Below are 27,856 nucleotides of genomic sequence, written 5' to 3' on the forward strand. Positions count from 1 at the left end.
AAAAAAAAAAAAAAAAAAAAAAAAAAAAAATTATAAAATAATTATTAGAAGTTTGTGTCCTCATTAATTAGAAGATATTTTATATTTGTCTCAACAAAATGTCTTCTCCTAGGAATTATTGTCAATAGTAAAAGTACACTTTAAATTCTATAATTGGAAAAATATAAATTGCGATATGTATATATATAATTCAGATGTTAACCAAACAGAAGAAGTTTGAAGATTTCAGTTTTTTTTTTTTTTTTTTTTTGTCTTAACAGAAATCTTTTATTAGTTCATCCTTTTTAGTTTGTATAGGAATAGCGAGTATTCATTAAAATATCTCAAAATGCCAAGAATAAGGAAAACTCCAGTTTAATGCGAAAAATTATTTGAATGTGAAAAAAAGGGAATAAAATGTAATATTAATAAATAATATAATGCTCACGTAAAATGATAAAATGGATTACGCCTAATAAATTAGAACAAATACAATTTATAAAAATTTGAGTATAAAATTATAATTATAATTTTTTCATCGCATATATTTGATTATATGAATTTAAAATGTACTTTATATTACCATATTTTGATTGGTGTATAATATATAGATATCTATGTGTTTATATGTATATATATATATATATGTTCATCACAATTGGTAAAAACAACATCTTAACAAGATTGATATATTTGTCGTTGATTTATATATAATGAATATATATCAAATTGTAATTTAGTTGATGTTTTCTTTATTTATAAAGCTTATTCCTTACATTGTTTTTTTATTTCTTTATATAGATTATATTCTTCTGTTATTATAATACATTATATATACCACTGGTTTTATGAAAATTAATTAACTTTTTTTTCTTTTAAACCATAAACATATTTGGGAACTATATTATAAAACAAGTATAACCTTTATTATAAAATAAATTTAACAACAGTATATTTTAAAAAATATATTCCTTTTATTAATTATATTTATTTTTTGTGTACCATACATAAAAGAAGGCATGAAATTTTTCGAATGTTACCCGTTTTTATACACCTGGTATATGGGAATGGCATATAAAAATAGTTCAATAGATTTTATCTCCAGTAGTTTTATTATCTATTTGATGTGTAGAAGTATTACATATACTTTTTATTCTCCTTTAATCTTTTACGGAATATTACAAATGTTCTAGGAATGAATATATTTGTATTCCACTGCCAAAAAATAACATACAGTTCCATTAGGGCTATAAAAGCTAAAATGTGTTCGAGTAAGTATTTCTTTTTATATATTCTCAGATATGATTTTATCCTACTAGCATGGTAATTATTATGTATCAATTTTGACATACTTTTTTGTATGTCTTTTGTTCCTTATGAAAGCAGTATTTGGAACACTTGAGTTTTTTGTTAGAGAATTTGAAATAGGGGGAGAGTTTTGTTTTTACTTTCTCTGCTAAGTGGCCTTTTATCTGACATGTTACTATTTTTTTTTTATTAGAAAAATAAATACATTTTACATTTTTGGTCTAAATTGAATAGCTATTTATTTAGAATGAACTACTACGTTTCATAAATGAGCATCAATTTTCAGCATAATTATTTTGCAAATGTGCATTATATGATAACTTTTTTTTTGCATTAATGAAAAAGGACCAACTGCGGACAGCATACATTTATGCGTTAGTTGAACTATAATCTGTTTACTGTTTTAAAATAATTGAATTTTTGTTCTTGTTCATTGTTTCTCAAATTTGTTTTTCTATAATGTGTGTTATACTATCATTTGAGCTATTCATACTGTATCGTAGTCCAACTATTCATTCTTTCGTAACGTATTAGACTATTTCTAACGTTATGATAAAGCAACATTTTTGTGTTATTTGTTTTTTTAAAAAAAATGCCTTGATTATAATTAGGATAACTTTTTATATGCCACCTTTACTAATTATTTATAATTCCTTTCACTTATATTGATTGTAATGGACGTTTTGATGGATAATTCATTTCGTGAATTTGATTTTTTTGTATTAAAGAGGTAATATATACATTGTGTCAGATGTCAAACATACAACATATAAAGGAATGCATTATATTATGTTATATATATAATGAAATGAATATTGCTTTAATAAAATGTATTGCAGGGTTGCATATTCATACAATTATGACTTTTTACATAACCGAATGGAATGAAGTTTAATGAATATTTTTGCACTAATATTAGAAGAAGGGTGAAAGAAATAAAGATTCAATTATTTGATACATTCGTAAAGCCATATATTATCAATAGTTGTATTAGTGACACAATTTTTACTTTACTACCCGTTTTTTTACAGAGATAAATATAGGATTTACGTAAAAGGGACTAGTATATATATTTACATAGTGTGATCTTCACGGTACGAGATGTATGTATACATGTACACATAGGATAAAAACCTGATTAACGTATAAGGCTTCTTATATATTTAATCAATTTACGCATATTATTTTGAACAGGACAATAATACACATATGAATTCGATTCGTGAAATTACGTATGTAATTTTATATTTGCATATGAGCAATATTCAACTGTGTGTTTTTACTTATGTTATATAATTAAACAAAATAGAATTATATTATAGATTTACGTAAACGTCCTTTTCAATATAACCGTTTGTACGGCAATAGCACTTTTATGGAATGTGCTAAATGTTTTTCAGTTGCATTATTAATGAGGCAATTTTCTCAGTAAGAACTGAACTATTTTAATATATTCTCATTTTCAGCGAAAAGTCATTTCATTTATATATGATAAAAAGGATATGTTACTTCCATTTTGATAACGCAAAATTTTCACGCAATCTAAATTTTTTTTTTTTTAATATATTACTCGAAACGTGAAGCAAGTGAACGTTTCAAAAATACCACATATAAACCTATTCACAGCATAAGTTATTTTTTTAATAACAGGAAAAAGATAAATAATTATTAAATATTATAGTTAAAGCAATGCCGTAATTCTAGCAGTACTATGAAATGAATTAAATGATATATTTTCTCTAATTTTATTCTTTGTATAACTTTTTTATATAAGTCACAAAAAACATTTTCGCCCTTTTTAAATTATGGTTTATATGTGGCAAAATGATGCAAATGCGATGTTGAAAAAATATATATATATGTGTTTCGATGATGAAATATGAGAAGAAACCTTTTTATAATAGTATCATTTTCTGTTATATGATTTAATAATGTAGCTTTAAAAAAAAAAAAAAAAAATGTTATGTGGTTTTATACTTTTTACGTAGCATATGCCCAGTAATAATACAGTATTATTAATTTCATAATTATCTACAAATTAGTTTGCAAAAAAAAACAAAAAAAACAAAGCGCCTTTATGTAAATACCCAATTAGTTACCTTTTATAAAAATTTAGTACGTTAAAATTTTTACTTATAAATACATGCCCCATAAAAGGTGTCCTGTAATTCTACAACAGAATTTTTCTAAGGGAAGAGTATATTCTATATAAATATTCGACTTCATATTTTTTAATTTTACTCTTTATGATATGCGAATTAATATAAAATGGTTTAAATATAAATTCGAATCATTTTTATATGACTAATAAAGGGTAAATAATAACCCTTGGTATTATAAACTATATATCGCGGACAATAATTCAAACAACTATTTTTTTTTTTATATGGTAAAAATGGTACTACTGTTAAAACTAATTAATGAAAAAATGATACCAAAAAAAAAAAAAAAAAATACATGCATATTATTTTTTATGCTCTAAAATAATAAATTATAGGAATGCATGAATTAACATATTATAAAAAGCTGTCTCAGCGTCTTTGTTGTATTACATATTTCTATTCTCTTGTTCTTTTTCGGACAGATTTTGTCTAAAAATGAAATGGACAGCACGAATAAAAGAAAGTAAGCTATTTTATAAATATAACAAAAATAATACATGAAAGAAAAATAAATTATAACATAAATGTAATTGCAACAAAATTGTATTATAAACTAGCCATCATACCGAAAAACTAAAAAAACGAAGGCGTGTATTATTAAAATTAGAAAAAAAAATATTCTTCATTCCGGACCGACCACTCACGCTTTTTATTATTTTTACATCCTATTTTAACTTGTATTACAAGAATATTATTCTGTTTTTTGCATGTAACAATATAGCTAATTAAAAAATAACTTTTTTTTTGTTTCTAATTTTATTCAATTTGAAAGCTACAGAAAACATGCATCTCTAAAAAATACATATTTGCAAATAATAATTTTATATCTTTTTTAAAAATAAAAAAAAACAAAATATAAATTAAAATAAAATAAAAAACATATTTTTATTTTTTTTTTTTTTTAAATTATTATTTTTTTATATTTTATTGGTACTTATCATAAAATTTTCTACAAAACATTCTTACATTAAATTTCTTATATTATTTCGCATACTTTTTTATTATATTGACATTATCTATGTTTTATAAGTCAACCAATTGGCAAAGTATTAATTAAAAAATACAAAGAAATACTTGTTCTTATCTGAAAACGCTTCAGTCATTCTAAATTATCAAATACCGAATATATAAATATATTTTTGAAGGATTACCATTTTATACTATTTCAAAATGAAAGGATTATACAAGATTGTATGTTTAGCCGGTTCCTTATATGTTTTATCCAACGGTGTTGAGGCATCTGGTCTTACTGCAACTGTAAGATAGACCAAGTGAAAAAAAATTATTATAAGAGTTAAACATATACTAAAGCTGTCCAATATAACAATAATCCCCTCAGCCCATTCCTAGTTTTAGGGATAAAAAGATGCACCTGTATTTATACACAAGTATATATATGCATAATACATATATATCCACTTATGACTATATATATTTTTATTAAAAACGTTCGTTTTCAGGCTCCTGAGAATGAGAAGATCTACGAACCATACATTCCAGGCAGTATAAAGAAATTGGATGAGGAAGGAGTACACAACGTACACGAATGGAAGATGAAAAAATGGTCAGAATTTATGAAATCCATGGAGGGAGATTTTAATGATTTCCTAGAATATTTGAAAAATGAAAAAAATAGCTGGTTAGAAAAAAAAGGTGAAATGTGGGAACAATGGAAAGCAGAAATGGAAAAAAAATGGGAGCAGTATAAGGCAGATACTTTTAATGAGTTATTGGCCACTGATCAAGAAGCCGCATTGAACTGGAGTGACGATGAATGGACAAACTGGGCAAATACAAAAGGAAAAACTACATTGAAAGAGGAATATGAGAAATGGATTAATGATCAATATGAGTTTTACAAAGAAGGTATTGCTAATGATTGGAATAATTGGAATGATTTCAAAAAGAAAGAATTTGAAGGAATCCAATGGAAAGCTTGTGAAGATAAGTACTGGAAGAAATACTGGCTTGATATCAATCCTGGTGATAACCTATATGAAATCAAGACGGGAATGTATAAAAAATGGCAAGAAAGAGTTCAAAAAGAAGAAGAAGAATGGGCAAAATGGGTAGAAGAAAAACACAAAGCCCATATTGATGTAGAATGGGATAAATGGGAAGAATGGAAAAAGGAAAATAGCAAGCACTTTACTGAGTGGATGGATGCTTTTTTCCAAAAATGGATAGAAAATAAACAGTGGAATGTATGGACACAAGCAAAAAAAAATGTTGATGTAGTAGAAAGCTATTAGGTACATGAAGTAAGGAAATAGTAACTGTCTGAAGAAGGTATATGTTATTATATATACACCTATAAAACAGAATGAACATCAAGCAATGGGTGGAATGCCATTACTATTAAGGAGATCACAAAAATAAGAATTATATGTAGAAATACAGATATGGTACTAACAAAATACATCAGAGGAAAAGCGTATAATATAAAACTTTTTTTTATATTTTGATAAATATGATTTGTACAATTTGTTATTAATCGTATATATATGCACCTAATTCTATACTTACTATGTTTATAGTATGTGTTTTTTTTTTTTTTTTTTTTTTGAATAATGTGTTTTCGTACGTGTGTCCTTTTGTTATTTGTAACAAATATAATTTTACACGAAATGAATTATCTATCGTTTTTGTATTACAAAGTTATATACTTTAGATATTCTTTGCAAATAATTCTGCTTATATGTCTTTTTATAATTTTGTTCGTATGCATATTTTATAGGAATGTTTTTTTTTTTTTTTTCATTTTTTATATTTTATTCCCAAACACACACAAACAGGTGCAAAATCCTTTCGTTCTGATAAATTGTTAAATAATGTGTTTTGTTATGAAAAATATAGTATATGAAATTATATTATTAGTTAAATTATAAAATACGGTAGGAGAACATGTGTTCTCATCGAATTTTATGGTTTATTTCCTAAATTAAGGTAAGAAACAGAATAGTTCAACCACTCCACTAGTGCAACCCTTCCTTTATTTATATGATTCGTTCTATACTTTTATATAAATTATGTATACAGTACTCATTTATTTTTATATTTATTTATTTTCTTATACAGTTGTAATTTTCTTTACGATATTTGCATATTGAATAGTAACCATGTACGGGTGGTTCGATTACCTCACCCGGTTATATGTCAGATAACGCCAAAAGTGTGATTTATTCACAGAAGGATGAATGCTACATTTCACCCTTACGTTTGCATTAGGCATTCTCATATTTTTCACATTATTCTATTTGAATCAATTTGGATCACGATTATGTGAGACTTTATAAAAGATGGAATTATTATTATTTTTTTTTTTCTACGCATCTATTATATGATTTAGCGTTGTCCAATTTTTTTTTGGATGTTTTCCTTTGTTTTCATTTTTGTCTTAATAACACTTACCCTTTTTTTGTATAATTAATACTTGCTTCATATTTTAATATATGTACTGATGTCCTTTTGGTATTAGCCGAAAAAACACACGTCCATTTGAATTGTTGCTAATTCTCACGTTGAATGAATTCTATTTATTGCCTCGACGTCAGTTTATCTACGTGTGTTGCGTGTAAAAAGGAATTTTCTTCCCTTCTTTGTATTTTTTTTTTATCAAAAAAAAAAAAAAAAACCATTTCATAGTTAATATAAAAATGACTATTATTAAACTATTTTCGTGGCTTGTAAATGTAGAAGAGCAAATGCAATTTTTAAGAACTATGACATTATTCTAAGCGGAACAGGTGTTCGGGAAGGAAACAATTTTTACAGAGTAGATTTATTTAAAATATTTACATAGCATACATAAGTATCTGTTCGCCCATTATATTGCGCTTTAATTGAAGTAATTGATTTTTTTTTTTTGTAGTATAAACTCTAATCTCTTATGTTTCATATACTTATGACTGTTACACACTTTGCGAAGGAATGGACGCAAATTTTAATGCGTGTTTGTGATATCCCTGAGATGTTCTTTAAATCACATTATGTTCCTGTTCAATTAAATAAATGAGAAATACCATGATTAATATATATAATTAGAAATGCCTTTTTACAATAGAACATAAAAAAAAAAAAAAAAGTGACGTCATAATTGCAGGCAACACAAGAGGGGGAGTAGTTTAACGTTTAGGATAAATTTAACACAATGAGCAAAGATGTATAAAAAAATTAGGCAGAAAACAATAACATAATAAAAAAAAACAAGACTGTAGATAATGTAAGGAAGGATTATCCATGAATTGAGCAAAACGAATTAATTACTAAAAATCATTTTGAATAGAAAAAAAGAAGCGTATTCATACCAGAGTAAAAATGAATACATTCAACAAATGAGCGTCGCCTTTATTGCGAAAACATTCTATTAATGTCTTCAGTAGTGTGATTTAGTATAAAATAGCGCTACACTTATTCGCATCTTCAAAGTACCCAATATCGATTAATTATTTTCTATGCAACTCCTTGGTGATTTATGCTATCTCTTAATCATTTTATTATTTCATACATATGTTCATCATTTGCATAACGCAATGTAACTGCTGTTGTTATTATAATACTTTTAATGCCGATAAAAGGAAATTAGAATCTTTGAATGCTTGTTAAATTAGCAAATAACTTTTTACACCTAAGTGTTAAAATTGGCGATAATTTGTTTTACTTATTGAGAAAGTTTGCGTTATACCTATATATATATATATATGTGTGTGTACATCTCTTTTTAATATACAAAAAGGCAATATGGAATCAAGTACATATGGGGAAAACGATGTGTTGCAAGATAATACTTCGGTATTAGAGGAAAAAGAAAAGGCAGCTAAATCATGCTGTGCTAAGGGGAACAATCTCCCATGTGTTCTATATACATTTCTTGCTTCTATGGCATTGACGGCTGCTCTTTTGAATACTTGCTTCTTAGTAAGAACCAAAATTGTAAAGGAAAGTATGTATATGTACTTTTAATTTACTTTTATTCATTAGAATTATAATAAGAATTGCTTTATTCGTTTTAAATTCAATTTAGGCGTCTCTTATAGAAAAGAACACAGATGTGGATAAGCCAGTCTGTTTGGTAGGACTGGATGAAAAAGGGCTAGAAGAAGAAGAAGAACGGAAAAGGCACACTTGGAATAATTGGATGATAACATTGGAGGAGGATTTCAATGAATTCTATTTTTTGTTGGATAAGGACAAAAAGGAATGGCTTCTCAACATAGAAGGGGAATGGGAACAAATTATACAAGAAATGGAAAATAAATGGACGACTGATGAAAAAAGCTTAGACAGCAGCGGTTATGTATCTGATATTCTGGAAGAATCATCAACATGGAATAATTCCCAGTGGGAGGATTGGATTAGAACAAAAGGGAGTCAACTTATGGAAATTGAATGGGAAGGTTGGGTTAATGAAAAAGATTCCTTGCTTAATGAGATGATTGTGAAAAAATGGATTGAGTGGAAGAATTCAAAAATAATGTCATGGGTTACGAGTAAATGGAAAACTGATGAAGACTGTTATTGGGCGGATTGGGAAAAAAACAAATCATACAAATCGTTGAATATAACAGAGAGAGCGAAGTGGCTAAAATGGAAAGAAAGAACCAGTAGAGAGTCTGCCGAGTGGACAAATTGGATTAACATTAAAGAATGTGTGTACATACATAACGAGTGGAATAAATGGACAGATTGGAAAAATAATAAAAGAACGCACTTTAAAATATGGAAAGATTTATTTATTGACAAGTGGGTTAAAGAAAAACAGTGGCTTGCTTGGACATTAAAGCGTGACAATCAAATTAATGATACACCTTAAATGCATCCTTTCATATGTGATATGTAATATAAAGAAATTAAGAAAATTGTTGTCATATGGAGGAAAAATGAATTTTATCCTATTTACATACTCTGTTAGAATGGAATAATAAAAAAATGGGATATCACAAAAGTACATAGAAAGGATTACGTGCAAAATTTATCTCTTTAGGTTTACATGACTGTTTCTGTGTGCATCCCGAAACGGAATATATATGTACATATATTTATGTATACATATAGACATACAAGACAACATAAGTATTTTTTAGTTTTACCTAGTGGTCTAATTATATTCACAATTTTCTAAAGGTTTGCATAATATTAATGTATCATTTACAGTTGCCCTTAGAAAATAAAATATATTACATAATACTTTGAATTATTGGACGGGGAGTTATATGGTGGAAAGAATTATATCATTATAGTTTAAATACAGCATCCAACATATTCTTGCAATAATTTTATTTTCATTATCATGCCGGCTGCTGAATTTTTTCTTAATTTGTAATATTATAAATAATTTTAGTATTTAATGTGATTACATAAATATGCTATTTTTACCAACTATATATATTTCATTCTTTTCATCTTATTGATGATAATGAAAAATGTACTATGAAAATAGCATGTGGCATTATTTTTTTGCAGCCATTATATTATCTGTCCACAGGTACGTAAATACGCGCACATACAAATTTATATAGGTATATTGACAGTATGCATATATATAACAATACGTATTACTATTTCTTCTTGCTTCCATAAAGTCTGTTTAATAGCTATTATTAAAGAATGCTTAACCTTCAGAAATTAGTTTAATTCAGTTCAGTTCAATGCAATTCAACTGAATCTTCGACATTTTAAATGTTCACATGAAAACTAAGAAAAAGTATCAAATTAAAAGACCTAATTAAGCATAACATAGGAGTCTGAATGATGCACATATTAATATATAGCAAAATGAGGGTTTTAAAGAGAAAGGTGTACGCATTTATTGTCTAATTATTATTATTATTATTTTTTTTTTGTTTTGATTTCCTAAAAATGGGATGAATTATTCACTTGAAAAACGAAAAGTAAGAAATTCATCAAAACGGTGTAAGAAAAAAAAAAAAAAAAAAGCAAATGTAAATTGTAATTATATAATTTTGAACATCAAATTGAAAATAATTTTTTTCATAAAATTTGGGCAACTTTTTAATGTAAGTTATATTACGCATGAATACAAATATTTTTTTTCTTTATTTTTACGTAAGCATTTACTGGTTAATGAAAATGGAAAAAACAAATATATTTCGATAACAAAAACGTACGCACCTAAATATTGCAAAAAATGGACTATGAAATATTTTAAAATCAATTATAATTTAAGAAAAGAATTGTATGACAGAAAGAAAAAAAAGAATCCTATTTTTTTCGCGTCAATTTTATTTTTTCAAGATTTACATAATTCATATTTTTACTCTTCCGCTTTTTCACGTTTTAAAACAATTTTTTCTAAAATGGGGTAATGTTTTCTAAACCTCCATTTTTAAATTAATATGTTTTTCTTCATTTAATATTTATCAGTGAAGAAAGCAGAAAGAATAATAAAATTAGCACATATAATGTTAGTACCTAAAATCGTTTTTATGAAAAGGTATTGATATTAAAATATACGATTTAATAAATAATACTCTCTTTCATTTTATTGAATTTACCTGTTTAACGAAATACACGAAAAAGAACGATATGAAAAAGCTGCAAGTTGACAATGGATTGATTGATTATTATAATATCATCCCGTCCTACTTTTACATTTTTATATATGAAAAATTGAAGCATTGGAATATTTATGAATATGTTCTTTCAGTTCTTTCATTTTATAATAAAATTGTTATGTGCAGAAATCATTCATATGTAGTTTTTTTTTTTTCTTTTTTTTTTTTTATAATTTAATACTTAATAGCATTAATTAATATATATGTGTGAATTTAATTCTATATTCATCTATAATGAATTAATAAAGATGAAAATTAGAACGTTTCATATATTGCTATCATATGTGTATATGACATTTCGTCTACATATTGATGACAAATTTAGCAATCATTTAATTATATAATCATTACAACTGATATATTTTTAAGTACACATTTTCATTATATTTGGGGCCCTTCCGTTTATTTGTTTGTCTTTATTCTGATGTAATATATATCTTCTTGCTGCGTAATGTATTTCCTTTTCCGAAGAGAAACTAAAGAAATATGGAAAGGATGTCAAGTGTTACATTAAGGTGAATGAATATGATTCAGTATTTTGCTGAAAAGTATTCGAAATTTTAATTGTCATATGGGTTTTATTTTTGTATAAATAAAATAGCCATAAAAGATGGAGTCAAGTAAAGATAGTGGTAGCATAACTAACCAGAAGTCTTCATTTACCAAGTTAAAAGTTCATCAAAGTGACATTCTATTTTGTGTTAATGTATCATTCTTGAAGTTCTGTGCACATTTTGTCGTACTTGCTTTTGCCCTATACATTGTAATAAAACACTTTTTTCCGGTAAGAAAAGAACCACACGCACAAAATGATACATGTGGATAGTTTTGTGTTATTATACAACCTAGTCCAATTATAATTTTGTGTGTCCCAATATGTACATATATACATACTTCCCTATTCTTATATATTTTTAAACTCCTAATATGTTCCTTTGTTTTTTTTTTTTTTTTTTAGTCTGTATTCAAAAAATTAAATAACAAATTAAACAGCAACACGTTAAATTACATAAAACATGAACGGGGCTATGTAGACGAGTCCGAGGAAAAAGCTAAAACTGATCTAGGAAATGAAGATGTGTTTGAAGATGCTCATGAAGAAGTATACACAAGTCTAACAGAAATAAGCACTGGTGAAGGTGCTATTGGTGTGCTAGAAGCAACAAATTGCGATAAGGAAAAAGAAGATGAAAAAGGAAAAGGTGATAATCAAATTCAAGAAAGTGAAACGAATGTTGCAAATATATATACAAAATATAATACAAAAAAAAATGAAGAAGTAAAAAATGAAGTCAAAGAGGCAGATTACATTTCTATGGTAGAGGGAAAAGACCTAAAGAAAAAGGAAGAGAGTGATGATAATAATGCTAAGGAGGGTGAAAAATATAATTTGATACCAGAAAATAACGATACAGTAGTAAACACCTGGGAAACATATTCTTGGAAAAAAAAAGGAACCAGCACCTATGGCATAAAAGAGAACGACGAAAAATTGAGTGATAACGCAAAGAATGATCAAGATTTAACAGAAGCAAAAGAAAATAATGACAATGAAGCGGCATATAGTATGAACGTCAAGAATATTACGAATAATGTGGAAAAAGGAGTAGATGAAAGTACTAGTAAGAGAAAAGGACAGGGGAAAAAATATGTCTATAAGAAAAAACCAAAGAATTTTCAAATAAAAAAAGAAGAGCAAGACAATGAAAGGCCAGGCACAAGTTATAGCTCTCAAAGAGGTGAAGGTGGTTGTAGAAACAGAAGAAAAATGAGTTCTGTTTCGCTACTAAATGTACGAAAAATTAATGAAAGTGAAACTGATAACTATGAATTAAAAGTGGGTGAAGGAAACATCCACTATTATTCCGAAAATGATTTATCAAAATTGGGTGAAAATGATGAGGACAACACCGTTTCCATTAATGATAAAATGAAATTGGACACGAGGAAAGTGAAAAAAAAAATAGTGAAAGGGAAAAAGAAAGACGCAGCGAATGAAGACGCAAAGGGAAAAGACTTAAACAAAAGAAACTTGAAGAAGAACAGGAAAAAGGATCCAAAGGAAGAAGAGGACACATCAAAGGACCTAAAAAGGGCAGTTTCATTAGATGTCATTTATAACAATGATTTGGAAGCAATGGACGATGAAATAGAAGATGATAAATCCCATGAATGGAAAATGAACGAATGGAGTAAGTGGCTAATTAAAACTAAAGAGGATTGTGAATTCTTTAATACAAGCATCGAAAATAAAAGAAAAAGGTGGCTAGAAAAAAAGGAAAAAGAATTCGACGTGTGGCTAATGAATTTAAACAATGGGTGGATGCATTATAGAGTAAATGAAGAAAATGAATACAAATCGAAAGCCATGAAGAACGCATCAACGTGGGACGACAGCCAATGGGAACAGTGGATTCAAACAGAGGGGAAAAAAAGCATGGAAGCAGATTTGACAAAATGGTTAAATGATAATGAAACCTTTTGGTATGACTGGATTTCTAAAGAATGGGCTCAATGGAAAAACATAAAAATGCTTCAGTGGTTATCAGTTGATTGGAAGCATAAGGAAGATGAAACTTTTGGACATTATAAATCAAGCAAATTTATAAATATGTTACATAAAAAGAAGAGGAGCAAATGGATGAAATGGAAAGAAAGGTCAGATAAGGAAAAGGAAGAATGGAATAATTGGATAAAGAGCAAAGAAAATTATTATTTAAATTATAAATGGGATGAATGGTTAAAATGGAAAAAGGATAAGCGCGTGTTTTGTGGTCCACAGTTCTTGGCCCTCATTAACAAATGGATAAGTAACAAACAGTGGACAGTATGGATTGAGGATCAAAAAGATGCAACGTTGTAAACAAACTGTTACAATTATGGGAGTGGTGAAGTTAAGCGGTTTTAGCAAATGGCATTTTTTTTCGTACATTACGCATTTTACAGTGACCTATATAAAACCGTAACCAGAGTGAAAGTTATGATTGGTGAATATGAAAATAGAATGCATAACATGTATAAACCGTACAGTCCTTTCTTGTAGCATTGTTCTTGTGTATTTCTTCAGTGTGTTAGTAATGCACCTGTAAAGGAGAAATAAAAGAGGATTACAGGAAAAACAAGTTGCAACAAGTGTTTAAAAGGGATGTATCATACACAACTCATTCCATATTGTTATATGCATACACACTTATATATATGTATATAATACTTCCAGAAGGATTACGCTATTTTCTTTTTATATTTATCTCTTAATATTCATTTATGCTTTTATATTGGGCTCATATTAAACGCTAAATTTTCCTATTTCATATCAACTTAATATTTATAAAATAGTATACGCATAAATATTTTTTATTTTTGTCTTGCATATTATACTTAATACGCATTAAAATATCATTATTTTTAATGTGTTTTTTTGGAGTATTTATATATTTTGTATTTATGTTTTTTATGTATTTTGCGCCAATTTTTCCTTTTCTTCCCCTCCGTTGTTTTTATTTTTTTATTTTATTTTTGTTTTGTTACTTTTAAGTGCATGCTTATGAATCATAATAGTTCTTCGTTAGTAGATAAAAGCAAAAATTGCGTATTTGCAATGTTTGTGGTTATATTTGTTATATATGTAGTTATAGCATTATGTATAGCTATATATGTACATATGTGTATATGTCTACAATCATTTTTACAGCCACGGTTAATATTTTATTTTACTGTAATGTTTAACCATAGTTATCCGCTATTTCGTTATTTTTTATTGGAGACTATATGCTGTAGGAGCATAATGTTTTTCGTATTGATTCATTACTATACAATTCGTGATGAGACCCATATTATTGAGTTTCACTATTTATTCCTCTTTTTTTTTATATTTTTTGTGCACTTTCTTGTACACCTATTTTATGGTGTGTCGTAGAAACTAAATATGTTTTTATTTTTTGGAAGAAATTCCATATCAATCTTTCACAATAGAAAATGAACCTGTGTATTTCTTATTTCAATTTTTGCAATTTCTGCACATAGACAACATAAATATTACTTTTTTGGGGCTTCGAGGGAATTTAAAAAATGCCATGACTTTTCTACACTAACGGATCTATGCATATTCCTTCGAATTTAAAATCTAAAATGTTTCTATCTTTTTGTCCTTTTCAAGACGTTCAAACGTAAACAGACCTAAACCAAATAAAATGTTCGTGTCTTAATTTAGTAAAAGTAGTTACGTCATGCCGTAATTCCAACAATTTATATATATGTCAACTACCGGCAATTTATATTACGATATTGTTGTTAAAATATGGAAGGGGGGTAGAGTTAAAGAACAAAAATGTGTATCAATATAATATGGGGGCACATATTTATTGTATGTCTTCTCATGTAATATTTCGTGAACTTAATTCCTTTGCTAACATAATATACTTAGCAGCATCCTTTTTGAGAGATATATAATACAGATATAATGTTACGCGTGTTCAAAGCGTGGCGTTTGTTCCACTACTACATTTGATAGAAGTCGAAATAAAGTGCAACATTGGAATATGCTCGTTATATGTAACAAATTTGGAATGGGGAAAATGGAACGACTATTTTTCAATATATTTCTAGGAGTATAATTTAAAAAAAAAAAAAAAAAAAAAAAGAAAATCTGTTTGTACGTCATAAATATTGTTTATTATAAATACAGTCTAATTTTAGTAAAAAAACCTTTCTTTCGTTATTCTGTTCTTTATTTATTTTCTCTTCAACCAATAGCTGTACAGTACACATTATAGTTGAAGCATATATTAGGGAAAGTTATTAAAACAATGTATTCAAATTAAAACAAGAGTTCATTGGTAAAATGAGAAACTAATGAAAGAATTGTTGTTCTTTAATGCATAAATTTGTAAAAAGCATTAAAATGTTGCTATTTAAAACATTTTTTACTGGCAATATGCTCGATATAAATCGTGAGAATAATGCAGAACAACAACAACAAAAAAAAAAAAAAAAAATTAGAGGCAAAAGGTATGGGTTAAGAGGCAGAATATAATATGGTATATAAAAACTATAAATTCTACTATATTACAATAAATATTATCATTTGGTGAAATATATATACATATTCATGTTTCCTACCTTCTGGACAAAATATATGTTGAAATATTACAAATTTGTTTTGTTGGGCACTAAATATCTTTCCACCACGGTATCTGCATCATAGCTTGGGCTATTTCAACTTGGCCCTGACTGAAGAGCTCTTCTCTTAAGTTAGTGCATACAATTCTATACTCTTTAATCAATATCATAAGTTCATATTTCGTTAGGGGTTTTTCGTTAATGAGATCATTAATGAGGTTTTCAAAATAATTTTCTATGTTTGGTAGTTGTTTTATTACTATTTCATCAAAATATTCCCAGATGTTTTCTCTAAAGTTTTCTTTTCTTACTTTATATTTCTTCTTTATTTCATCATATAAGGTAAAAAAGTGATTTATAACATCATAAAATTTATTTACTTCATTTCCACACATTTTCGACCATACGCTACAAATGTCGCTCCTATGTGGATATAATGCTAAACAATTTGTATATTCGTCTATGTCTTCATCTGTTAACGGTTTTGCTTCTTCATGAGTATCCTCTTGTGTGTTATTAAATTCATTTTCATAAAATTCGTCCATGTTGCTTTTATTCTTTTTTTTTTTACGTCCGCCAGAAATTATTCTCGCGACCATTTGTTCAACACCACGCGTCTTTTTCTTTACTTTATTTCTATCTAATCTGCCATCTTCACCTGAATATGTATGGGACAAATTCCTTAAATAATGTGAATGCCTTGAACGCAGTTGTGAATTGGGTGTATCCAGAAGCAGCGATATGTTCTACGTGAAGGTGAAAAGGAAGTTCGAATTGACGTTATGGTTTTTTGTTTTGCGTTCATTGTATTATAAGCAATAAATAACTGTCTCCAATAAGTTATTCTATCCATATAAATAATTCCCTCCAATACATGAACGTAAAGTAAAAAGGTAGTTTAGCTTAGAAACATGATCTATATTTTTTACCGGTAGCATCAGGTAGACCATGAAAAACATGGATGCAATGGATTGCCCAGGAAGGAAAAATCTTGCAAAGCTTCTGTTAGAAGAATTCATCTTTAAGACACGGAATATCTTTTTTGAAATATTCTTAGTAATTTAGATTTATTTTCCTTTCTTTATTCCACGATACCTTCACAATAAAACATAAATTTTATATCATATAATGCAAGATAAACATATTATTATATTTTTAAAACCATGAAAAATAGAATGTTGACTTGCATGCAAATTTAATCAGTAATAATTTGATTAGATTTTCTGCACTACATTATACATAAAAAAGATATTATATATCATTCATAATGCTACGTAAAATATAACACAGCTGAAATAGACATACTAAAAACCAGCAAACTTAAAGGACAAAAAAAAAAAAAAAAAAAAAAAAAAAAAAAAAAGGGATTATATAAATATATACATTTCTAATACACACAATAAGAAGAAGGCTCTTTAAACAAAAAAATAAACATAATTTGATATCCTTAAATAATGTTAGTTTCGGTTTTGTCTAAATATAAAATATGATCTTAAAAAGTATTGCCATTTCCCGATATTTCTATTATCATATATATATATATATATACATATATAATTAATGAAAAAGGGGAACCTCAATTCATGTTAAGTTTATAAATAAATAATTAAAAGGAATATACAATTTAGTTCTCCACGTAAAGGTCGCTCATAAGCCTCTAATGAAATGTTGTTCGCAATTATGTAATATAATATAGAACAAACAGGTAAATTTTACATATACTTAAAATGTGTGTGTAGCTACTTCGAAAAAATTGTTTTCATATGAAATGTATTATTAGAACTTATTGGCAGTAAATTGTTCCAATAATAACGATTATATAACTTAGAATTATAGACACAAAAAAAAAAAAAAAAAGTGTATATATTTTTTCATTCACTACGGCTTCATCTCCGTAATAAAAATAAGGGAAAGAAAAAATTTTAAATACATATATATTTTATTAATGAATTTAAAAAACATTGATCTACAAAGAAATGTAAATATTAGAGAAGGAAACGCACATTATACGTAGAATGGAATTATATAATAGTTCCATTTATTTTTAAATGGAAAAGGAGCATAATAAAAATTTCCAAAGTAAATTTCATGTAAGTGTAAAAAAAGCTTATCCCCCCTTCACCACAAACTTAATAATTTAATACATCAAATACATATACAATATTGCATGTTTATTTACGAATATAGTTAAATTTAATAATATTTAAGTTATCTAATTATAATGTTTTACTTTTGCTCTTTATAATTTAGAGCAGAATAATTATAAATTGATTAACAAATATTCCAAGAAGCACTTTTTATTAGAAAACGCAACAATTCATTTTGATCATAAAATGATGAATATTTAAAATAAAAGAGGGATAATTATGAAGTGTTATAAATTATAAAAGTATTAAATATATTGAACTCTTTTTTTTTTCTGGCCATGCTTTTAATTTGTATAATGTATAAATGGCATAGAACATTTTACATAATATATATTTTATAAGATTCTTCCAAACGCTAGGTTCAATTGGGGGTGTATAAAAAAAATCAATTTTTCTGTTTAAAAAATATAGTATTTTTATCAACATCTATTTTTTCCTTTTTTTTTTTTTTTTTTTTTGCCATTTGTATACACCAGTTTAATTTGTTTGGAATCTTTTTTTTTTTGTTTTTTGAGTTGTTTTATGCTCACATCTTTTATGGTAAATAATAATTTTTATTTCATCAGATCACGCAGGATTAATTTGTTATTATTGTACATAATGGTAATAAAAATAAATACAAAAACAAAATTGTGTATGCATAAACGGAATATATTTTAATTTTCTTTTTGCCATTGTTTTAATTATGATGCTTTAATTATAACATTATTTTTAGGATTGTGCAATTATATAAGAGGCTATGTGGAAAACTGTGTAAAATAACAACAAAATTGACATTTTTAACATTATGCAGAATGTGGCACTAAAATAATATTTTAGGGGTTTCATATAATAGGAAACGACAAGGTGTATTGATAAATTAGAATCCTTTTTTAGTGCTAATAAAAATACGTAACAGAATAATTCCTTATGTAGCATTTTCCACGTGTACGTAGTTATAAAATTTATGCGTACATATATCTCGATTACAAAGCTGTAACATATGGATGCTCAACCTGTTTTAATAAACAAAAAAGAATTACTTGGAGAATTCGTGATTTGTGCTTTGCAAAAATTATTGTGCAGGGCCTAGGGTCTAAATGCTTTGTCTTTTCCCTTTTTTTTTTTCTCTCCACTTTATTTGTTCAAATCATAATATTGTGTATCTGGACGTACTTGATGGTGTGATTATGGAAATGTTAACACTTACTATTATACAGGCCATGGTGTTTTGCATGATTTGGTTAAAACCTCGATAGGTGATAATAATATTTTTATAGAAATAGTTGATGTTTTGCATTGCAAATAGTGACGTCTAAAATGTAACTATGCATTTTAAGACAATCTCAATTGTTATCAATGATCATAGACGTGTTGTGAAAGTCTACATATTGGGTTTCAAAAAATAGATACATTATAAGCAACATTTAAACGCTTTTTTTTACGTGTACTGTGATGCTTCTACGCTCAAGGGTACATTTTTGTCACCTTATCATTGGTACTACTTTGGAAGCATATAAAAATATATAATCTATAGGATCGTTTGAAAGAGTTCTAAGGAAGTTCCTTTGCTGTGCTACGTTATAAAAAAAAATGTTTGGATGTGTGGATATATGTATATAAGAACAGTGAATAAGTGCCCCTAGTAGTTCTTCGGTAAGAATCGCATTTGAAATGTCTTAATTTTAGGACATTATAAATGGTGCAATTGGTATAATAAACTATATTGCGAAAGACAAGTTATATAGGAATAAACAGAGTATAATATTCTACAAAATTTAGTAGCACTATTTCTGTGGTATAATGGCTAATGTTATAAAAATACGCTTTCATAAATCTTGATTGCATCGAAATTGTGGCATTATTATTTCGCAAGGCACTGCAATTTTAGTAGATATGTAGCCCATATTTTACTGAATGAGGAAATTAATATATTTTTTTTCATTAAGTGCCTGCGTCATATGAAAAAGGCTACTTGAATGCATAGAGAACATTGGGAACGGGAAATTTGATAAACACGCAACTAATATTTTTTATAAAATTACACTCTTCCTGTTTACTCCTATGTCTAGTTCTGCTGAGTTAAGAAAACGGGTTGTATTATTTATGTCCGTCTTTGTTCACTAACTTGTTAAATTGAACAATATGGACATATGCATACTTGCACCTGTACATGTACATGGAACACATTATAATAAGACTATAGGTTGCAACTCGTGCAAGGGATAATTATATGGTATAAAAACAACCAACTAGTGCTCTCATTTCCATGTATTAGATACTTATTGATTAGGAGAATATCTATAATAATAGGTTAAAACGGAAATGCACGTTAAAATAACAAACATGCATGCTACCGTAGTTTCTACAATTTAAGCGTTTCAATATTTAGAAAAATTTCAAAATGTTCTTTCATAGAATCCGTTTACAAAGTCAAGTACAGTTCCGTCAAAATGAAAATTTCAAAACAGATATCATAGAAGGTAGAAAAAAAAAAGCATAAAAATTAGACAAAAAAACCAAAAATAAAATAGTCATTACAACCTGATTTCTACAAGGGACACTTGAATGAATTTATTAAAAAGGACAAATGATAATTAAAAAAAAGCACAAATGTATTACAAGCAAATGTAACTATAAAAATAGTTACGTATTGGATTCATGAAGTTGAAGCAATGCTCTAAGTGAATACATATTTAATAACTTCATCTTATATGATAAAATCATATTATAAAATTATCTGTATTACAATTCTTCAAATTGTATAATCAGACAATATGCTTTTTTTAAGTCCTTATGTCCTAATAATTTCTACCAACATATTTCGCTTATTGCACAATTTTATGTTGACTATTGTGACGAATTTCCTTTTTTGCTTCATCATCTATGAGCACATTGTGTACATTTGTGTAAGCCATTATGATATGTTCCGTTTTGCGTTAGTTGATATTGATATGGGACATAACTAAACAAAACGTTGTTTGTATCCATGTCTATATTATTTCTGCTACTACTTTTTCGTTTTTTTTTCCGTAGAATAACTTCCTAAAAGGACAACACGATTGTAACATAGGAGTACAATTTTATACAAGAAATTTATTTATCGATTATAGGAATTCCATGATTACAAATGTCACAGAGAAATATATATACATTTCAACACATACATATTTAATATATTAAATTTAAATGTACATAAAATTTTGGGTATTAAAACAATTCACATGAGCACCAAAAATGCATACTTGGGATAATTTAGTATTTCGTGCAAGTATGGAACATCACATATGTAGTATTTTAAATGTGCTACAATTTAGTCAAAATGTGATGTATATTGGCTTGGACAGTGCGGAGTAGACGTTTTCCTATAAGACAAAGCAGAGTTGTCACATTCTAAATGTGAACACTTTTTAGGAATGTTATAAAGTGTACAATCATCAGATACGGCAGAAGTTTTTTTTTCTGCTGGATATATATTAACGATGAGGTAACCATTGTTAAAAAAGCAATTGTATTTCTTATTTACGTAAATAAATCAAGTCTTTATATTTTTCTTTTTTATCATCTATTGCACTACGTAAATGATCCCTCTTTTCACAGTAATCATATAATTTCTTCACCATGTTCGTTGAGAATGTGTATAATCTTTTTCATCTCGTTCATAGCTAATTTCCCAAAGTATAGAAAATAATGATTCTATATTTACTTTTATTTTTTCAATAAAAGCTTTAAATAATTCTTGAACTTCTTTATATTTATATAATAAAATCGTTTTATATAAATGTGGAATATGAAATAGTTAATGTGGTAATTGAAATTGCCATAACATTTTTGACTAATACTGGAATTCCCTTCTTTCGCTTTTTTTTTTTTATAATAATGTGAAAAAATTTCTGTAAGGTTTATATATCTTTTAGAAAAATAAGTTTGATCTTGTGTGTCCAGTGAAACATCTAGCAAAGAATATAAATTTATATAACTAGTAAAATCTTTATCAAATATTGATGAAGGAAAACCTTTATCCAATGATTTATAAATATTAAGGAGAGAAATAATAAAAAAAAAAGTAAATACATTTTAAGAATATGGGATGTTATTTGGATTTATATTGAATAGACTCTCATAATTTGGTTGATTCATGCAAAACATGACACTCCTATAATATATAAGCGTACGCATTTTGATTCAATAGGCAGGGTTCATATAAAGAATCGTCCGCTTTGAATTATGTAGAATTAAAAACAGTGTTAGGATTTACATAGAAAAATTATGTCAAATGATGTATGATCTCTATTTTTAATAATGAATTCTATAAATTGTAAGGTACAAACATGTGTATTTATTAATAGTTGTGTCAATTTTCTTTTAATAATGATAGTGAATATAATACGCTAATTTGCGGGTCCAAAAATGTCCTAAATTCAAAATAACAGTATACAATAGACGCATTAGTTATGTAATGCGTACGATATAGTTTCTAAATTTGCTTGAATTAAAAAATTGTATATAATTGGCATAGACAATAAAACCTATGCTTAAACTTAAATGTACAATATGTGGTATCTGTAGGTGGTAATGCACTTTTTGTGCAATTCATACATTTCTCTTTTTGAAAAATGATTATGTCCAATATCGTTTTACAACTGATTTTGTATTATGAAAATGAAATTTCGAATACAATAATTTTTTTTTTAAAGCGTAAAATTGCAAAAAAAATATTATTCACTTTTTCGCTTTGTTAAATTAACACAATTCGATAAGTAACGTATTTATGATTATTCATAAAAATGGCGTTGTCTACAAATACAATTCTTTGAAATACAAAGATTTCTGTCTCTAATGATGCGCTTCGCGTAATATAAATTATTGTTTTTTGCCAACTGTTTAACTTTTCACTAAAATATGTCTTATGGGTAGTGTATGCATATGTAAAAGAAAAAAAAATTATGAATAGCGCGCGAAATTGTTCTCGACAGAAAAATAAATAAAAAAAAACAAGATTACAGTATTTATTTACTATGCTAAAATTTTTAACGAAAAATCATTGTGATCGTTTAACGGTTACAGTAGTTTTATACAAAATTGTTCTCGCGCCCTTTGCGTCTTTAAAAATAAAATTAACATTTTAATTTAAATAAAAACAGAACACAACAAAATGAACAAATGCCTACATAGTATTCATGCAAATAAAAATGAGTTTTTTTAATCATTAGTTTTCACGACTCTTTTCTGTTCATTGATGTACAAAGTAATGATTAATAAAATGTTGCCACTACTTGATATTATATGTGTTTTCGGTAAAAACGAAATATGCATTAAGAAGGAATATCATGAAAATAAATGATTCCTTTCCTTTAATAATATTTTACAATAATCGTTAATAATTAGACTTACCTTGTCTAAGCTATTAAGTAACTTACAATATGTAGAAGTCATTTTATGAAAAAAATAGTGGAAAGGCCCTATAAGTTAAGAATCAAGTACAGTGTACTATTTTTAAATATAGTTTTTGTTTTTTTTGTAATTAACTGATTTCGAAAAATATGATTAAATTTTTAAAAAAAATTTGAATTTTTTTGTACCCTTCTTTTGTTAATATGAGCGGTTCACTCCTGTATACATAACAAAATTGCACATTAAAGAAATTGTGAAAATAAGGAGAAAGAAGCAGAATTAATTCACGTAGAAAATTTTTATATCTGAAAAAATAAAAATGTTATCGCCTTTTATCTTAATGAATATGTAATAAAAATTTAAAGTGGCATGTTATGGAAAAAGGTGCTAGGTCCCTCAAGAATGCTAAAATTGTTTCCTTTGTCCTTTTAACCTTGATATGGCATTATTACAGAAACTTGGTATAAAATAATATTATCTACAAATACACACTTATTTTAGTTCCTATATGAGTTATTGCTAAATTTATTGTTTCACTATACAAAAATGAATATCCTTTAGAATGGTATGAAAAAAAATATATATATTTTTTTTTCATAGCTTATATTTGATAGGTCTATTAACGGGAAGTATAAATCAGAGAGTGTATTAGGCTTAAGAAATAGTCGATTATTGGCAACAACTGAAGACATAAATGATGGATCTATTGCTGGATTGAACAAAAACATACCATGTTATACTGAAAACAGAAAAATTCATAACGAAGGAGAAGATGAATCTGCCAAAGTAGGAACGCACGTATCTAAAAATGAAAAAAAACAAAAAAAACTAAATAGAAAAGAAATGGAAGAAGATGTTACTGCCATTTTGGAACACCATAAAGAATTTGTGGAAAACGATTACTATAAGTGTAAATCATGCAAAAGTCAAGATAACCTTTTTAAAAGAAAGGTTTTAAAATTTTTTAGTTCTATAAATAAATATTTCGATAATACGAACCTTGATCAGCACTTATTTGTAAATTTGTCGCTTAAGAACAAATTCTTAAGATATGCGACATATATTGTACCTTTAATGTTCGCATGTGTCATTGCCTTTTTAACCAAATCAGGATGTTTGCCTTGTCTAACATTAGCCGTAATGGGCATACTAGTATTATATGAACATTAGAATTAGTTTTTATAAGGAGGTAAAATTTAAAAAAGGAAGTTCTAAATGAATTTATAAAAATAAATTTTTCTCTTTAGGAAAAATACTTCCATGTAAATTACTTAGATTATTTTCACTGAAATAAACGCCACATGTGTAAAAAAAATGTTCTGCCAAGTGGTACATTTTTTATGAAGAAAATGCTATGAAATTTTTTGAGATGTGACAAAAAAAAAGAGAGAGAACATGTCATTAGTCAGAATGAGCATTTTTATGTGTTATGGTATATTCTTTTGTTTGTTATAATATACTTCAAGATAACGTAACATTGTGATTTCATGTTTTTGTGCATTATTTTTTTCTGTCTTTTGTGCAAATGTTTCAGTTGACGATGCATTTTTTTTTTTAGAACAAATATGTTCACTGTCGTGTAGGTAAAATAATAAAAATATATTTCACTGTTAGCTTATGTGCGTGTGGCAAGTTCATTAATTTTCATTTTCTTCATAATTCTGCATTATCATTATCTGAAAATTTTACATTTTGTATGTAATCATAAAATGATCATTTGAAATATTAATTAATGGAAAAAGTTTTTGATGGTTTTAAAATCATGTGTAAATATTTGCTCCCATGCATTACATCGATGTATATTGTTACACATCGTGTAATTATTTTTTTTTTTTAGTCTATAAACGATTAAAGTATTTATACCTCTTAATAAAACGCATTCATTATAAAAATGTACGTAATGTACTTTTCAGTATTAGGACTGTTTTACATATGAACAAATTGGTATACGGTGAAGACCGGCTTTTATGAAACGTGGTTACTCATAAGAATTTATTTCGTACAGCTTTTTAAAAACATTATAGATAGATGGATTGAATATTACGTAATATGGTGAAGGATTGCCATGAAATGGTTTAAACGAATTAATTATATATAGACAGACTCAATTGATAAGTGAACACAATGCGTGTTGTTGTTACCGCGGTTAAGCGAATACTCTGTTGAATCACATGCTGATCCGGTAAAAATAGGTCCCTAGCAGCTATAACCAACTCATTTTAATCTTAATTACGTAATAACAAAGGAAAGATGAAAATTGTAAAGAAATTATATGGAAAGACTAAATATAACAAAAATGTATTTTAAAACAGGAAACCCTTTTCCCGAAAATTGTATCACATTGTTTCGTTCGTTTTTTTGCAAATAAAAGAAATGCATAAGTTTGGAATGACAATTGATTAATAAATTTATATAAATTTAATATTGAAATAATGGAGAAATTTTATTTGCGACTGATGTACCTTCTGATATGGCATATGTACTAACTCTTACAGTATTGACTCCGGAAGATCTAGTGGAAATCCATGAACTAGATTAATATGTCCAGATTGATCCACAAATAATTTTGTACTGAAGTGTGCACATCAGAAAAAACCGAAAGTGCTCACGGTTTCGGGGAATATCGTGTCATGATATTACAAGTGAAATGTATAGCTTAATTGAACGTGTGAAGAACCCTTATATTAAGGAAGAAGAAAAATAAAATATAATTTACCTCTAAGCCAGTGCATACGGTGTTTACGGGAGCCATACTATTGAAAGTAATTTATGTATTTTACATTTATTATAATGTAAATACAATTTTTATTTGATAATATGCGAAATGTATGTTATTATATGGCTCTATGTATGTGTTTCTGAAATGTATAACAATAATAAAAGTTTTCATAAATATGTTTTGCGTTTCATTCGCTTATTAGTTTACTCCTTTAGGTACATAGGTACGTAATAAAGATAAGAAGGGAACATAGCGATTGTGGTGGTCGATCTGTCCAAGGCTATGCAACATTAAACCATAAATCAGAGTATGATCATATAAAACCTGGCACCATGAGTTTTCATGTGGTTTATTTTAATGCATGCGTACCTTGAGATAAGTTTGAGGCTATTGACAAATTTGCTAGAATAATGGCACGGGAGGAATAAATTCATGTGCATATAATTCTATTTGATAAATGTATAAAAATGAGGATATATAAATGAATGTCTTCGCGGGCAGTGTAAATTATGGGGATTATGATTGTTATCGTTTGTATGAATAATTAGACCTAAGAATAATAAACAGATTGAACGCATCAATTTGTAGCAGCTTTTCATGTAATTTGATATATATGACATATACATGTGTAAATGGAAGGAGCACGTGTTTCGGTTTCTGTGAATGTATAAGAAGCATAACGTTCTGTATTATGATCTTGATAGAGTTTGCATGCGTTCTTTGTTATTTTCTGTTTTTATATTAATCTTTGAGGATCGTTTTAATAAATCATTTGTCACGCATGTTATATAGATAGAAACATCGGAATGAAGGGTAAAATGCATTTATGTTGCATGCACATAAATGGCTTTAATAGGAAAGTACTTCCGCAATTGTTTATACACATTTTCCCGAATGTTGAAAAAATCCTTATAGTATAAAACAACATGTACACAGTGAATGTGGCTGTATTAAATTCCTAAACAGTTGTTATGTATACTATGCATGTATCAGAAATTAAATGTTTTCTTGTTTCTGTTATTGTTATTGTTTCCCTTATTTTTGATAAAATAACTAACATTTCACACTTCTTTGATTATTAATGTCTGTTAACTTTCGTTAACTGCTTTTTAAGGCTGTAGATGTGTGTTCACATCTATTAACCTCTGTGACATTCCGTATTAATTTATACATACAGAATATTTGTTAACTATAAAATAATGGAAAATATACATGTTACATCTGTTGTACTCTATTATAGTACATTATAATATATGCATAGTTGGTTACACAGTAGTATAATAATTATGTTTTTAATTTTTTCTAGGGAACTATACCTCCACAGTTGGGGGTATGTTCATACCATAGACAACATAATAATAGTATGAAGTTCTTTTTTCTGTTCTGTGTTTATATATTTGACTATAATTATTCTGTTATTGCCTACTATTCTATAAGTATACTTACGATATTTTATACCTTCCTTGGATGTGTAAC

At 27.1% G+C, this 27,856-nt stretch overlaps 7 protein-coding genes across 7 annotated transcripts; 4 read left to right on the top strand and 3 right to left on the bottom strand.

Annotated features, from left to right (window-relative positions):
- Positions 1-4,870: 4,870 nt before the first annotated feature.
- On the top strand, positions 4,871-5,701 carry AK88_02084 (uncharacterized protein; the record flags this gene model as incomplete). The annotated part of the gene is made up of 1 exon (XM_012479718.1): positions 4,871-5,701. The coding sequence occupies one exon, from the start codon at positions 4,871-4,873 to the stop codon at positions 5,699-5,701; it is 831 nt and encodes a 276-aa protein (XP_012335141.1).
- Positions 5,702-8,189: 2,488 nt separating this feature from the next.
- On the top strand, positions 8,190-9,261 carry AK88_02085 (uncharacterized protein; the record flags this gene model as incomplete). Its single annotated transcript, XM_012479719.1, has 2 exons — positions 8,190-8,366; positions 8,473-9,261. The coding sequence occupies 2 exons, from the start codon at positions 8,190-8,192 to the stop codon at positions 9,259-9,261; spliced, it is 966 nt and encodes a 321-aa protein (XP_012335142.1).
- Positions 9,262-11,633: 2,372 nt separating this feature from the next.
- Positions 11,634-13,886, top strand: AK88_02086 (uncharacterized protein; the record flags this gene model as incomplete). Its single annotated transcript, XM_012479720.1, has 2 exons — positions 11,634-11,807; positions 11,982-13,886. The coding sequence occupies 2 exons, from the start codon at positions 11,634-11,636 to the stop codon at positions 13,884-13,886; spliced, it is 2,079 nt and encodes a 692-aa protein (XP_012335143.1).
- A 2,305-nt stretch (positions 13,887-16,191) lies between these two features.
- AK88_02087 (uncharacterized protein) lies at positions 16,192-17,160 on the bottom strand (the record flags this gene model as incomplete). The annotated part of the gene is made up of 2 exons (XM_012479721.1): positions 16,192-16,887; positions 17,071-17,160. 2 exons carry the CDS (start codon positions 17,158-17,160, stop codon positions 16,192-16,194), a joined length of 786 nt encoding a protein of 261 aa, XP_012335144.1.
- Positions 17,161-20,340: 3,180 nt separating this feature from the next.
- On the bottom strand, positions 20,341-21,890 carry AK88_02088 (uncharacterized protein; the record flags this gene model as incomplete). Its single annotated transcript, XM_012479722.1, has 5 exons — position 20,341; positions 20,517-20,568; positions 21,234-21,312; positions 21,500-21,573; positions 21,794-21,890. Coding segments are annotated over 5 exons (303 nt in total).
- Positions 21,891-21,975: 85 nt separating this feature from the next.
- Positions 21,976-23,703, bottom strand: AK88_02089 (uncharacterized protein; the record flags this gene model as incomplete). The annotated part of the gene is made up of 2 exons (XM_012479723.1): positions 21,976-22,283; positions 23,637-23,703. The coding sequence occupies 2 exons, from the start codon at positions 23,701-23,703 to the stop codon at positions 21,976-21,978; spliced, it is 375 nt and encodes a 124-aa protein (XP_012335146.1).
- Positions 23,704-24,035: 332 nt separating this feature from the next.
- Positions 24,036-24,950, top strand: AK88_02090 (uncharacterized protein; the record flags this gene model as incomplete). Its single annotated transcript, XM_012479724.1, has 3 exons — positions 24,036-24,122; positions 24,262-24,798; positions 24,909-24,950. The coding sequence occupies 3 exons, from the start codon at positions 24,036-24,038 to the stop codon at positions 24,948-24,950; spliced, it is 666 nt and encodes a 221-aa protein (XP_012335147.1).
- Between the last annotated feature and the right edge of the window lie 2,906 nt (positions 24,951-27,856).

This window comes from Plasmodium fragile (genome assembly GCF_000956335.1).
Source record: "Plasmodium fragile strain nilgiri unplaced genomic scaffold supercont1.19, whole genome shotgun sequence".
NCBI classification, from domain to species: Eukaryota; Apicomplexa; class Aconoidasida; order Haemosporida; family Plasmodiidae; genus Plasmodium; species Plasmodium fragile.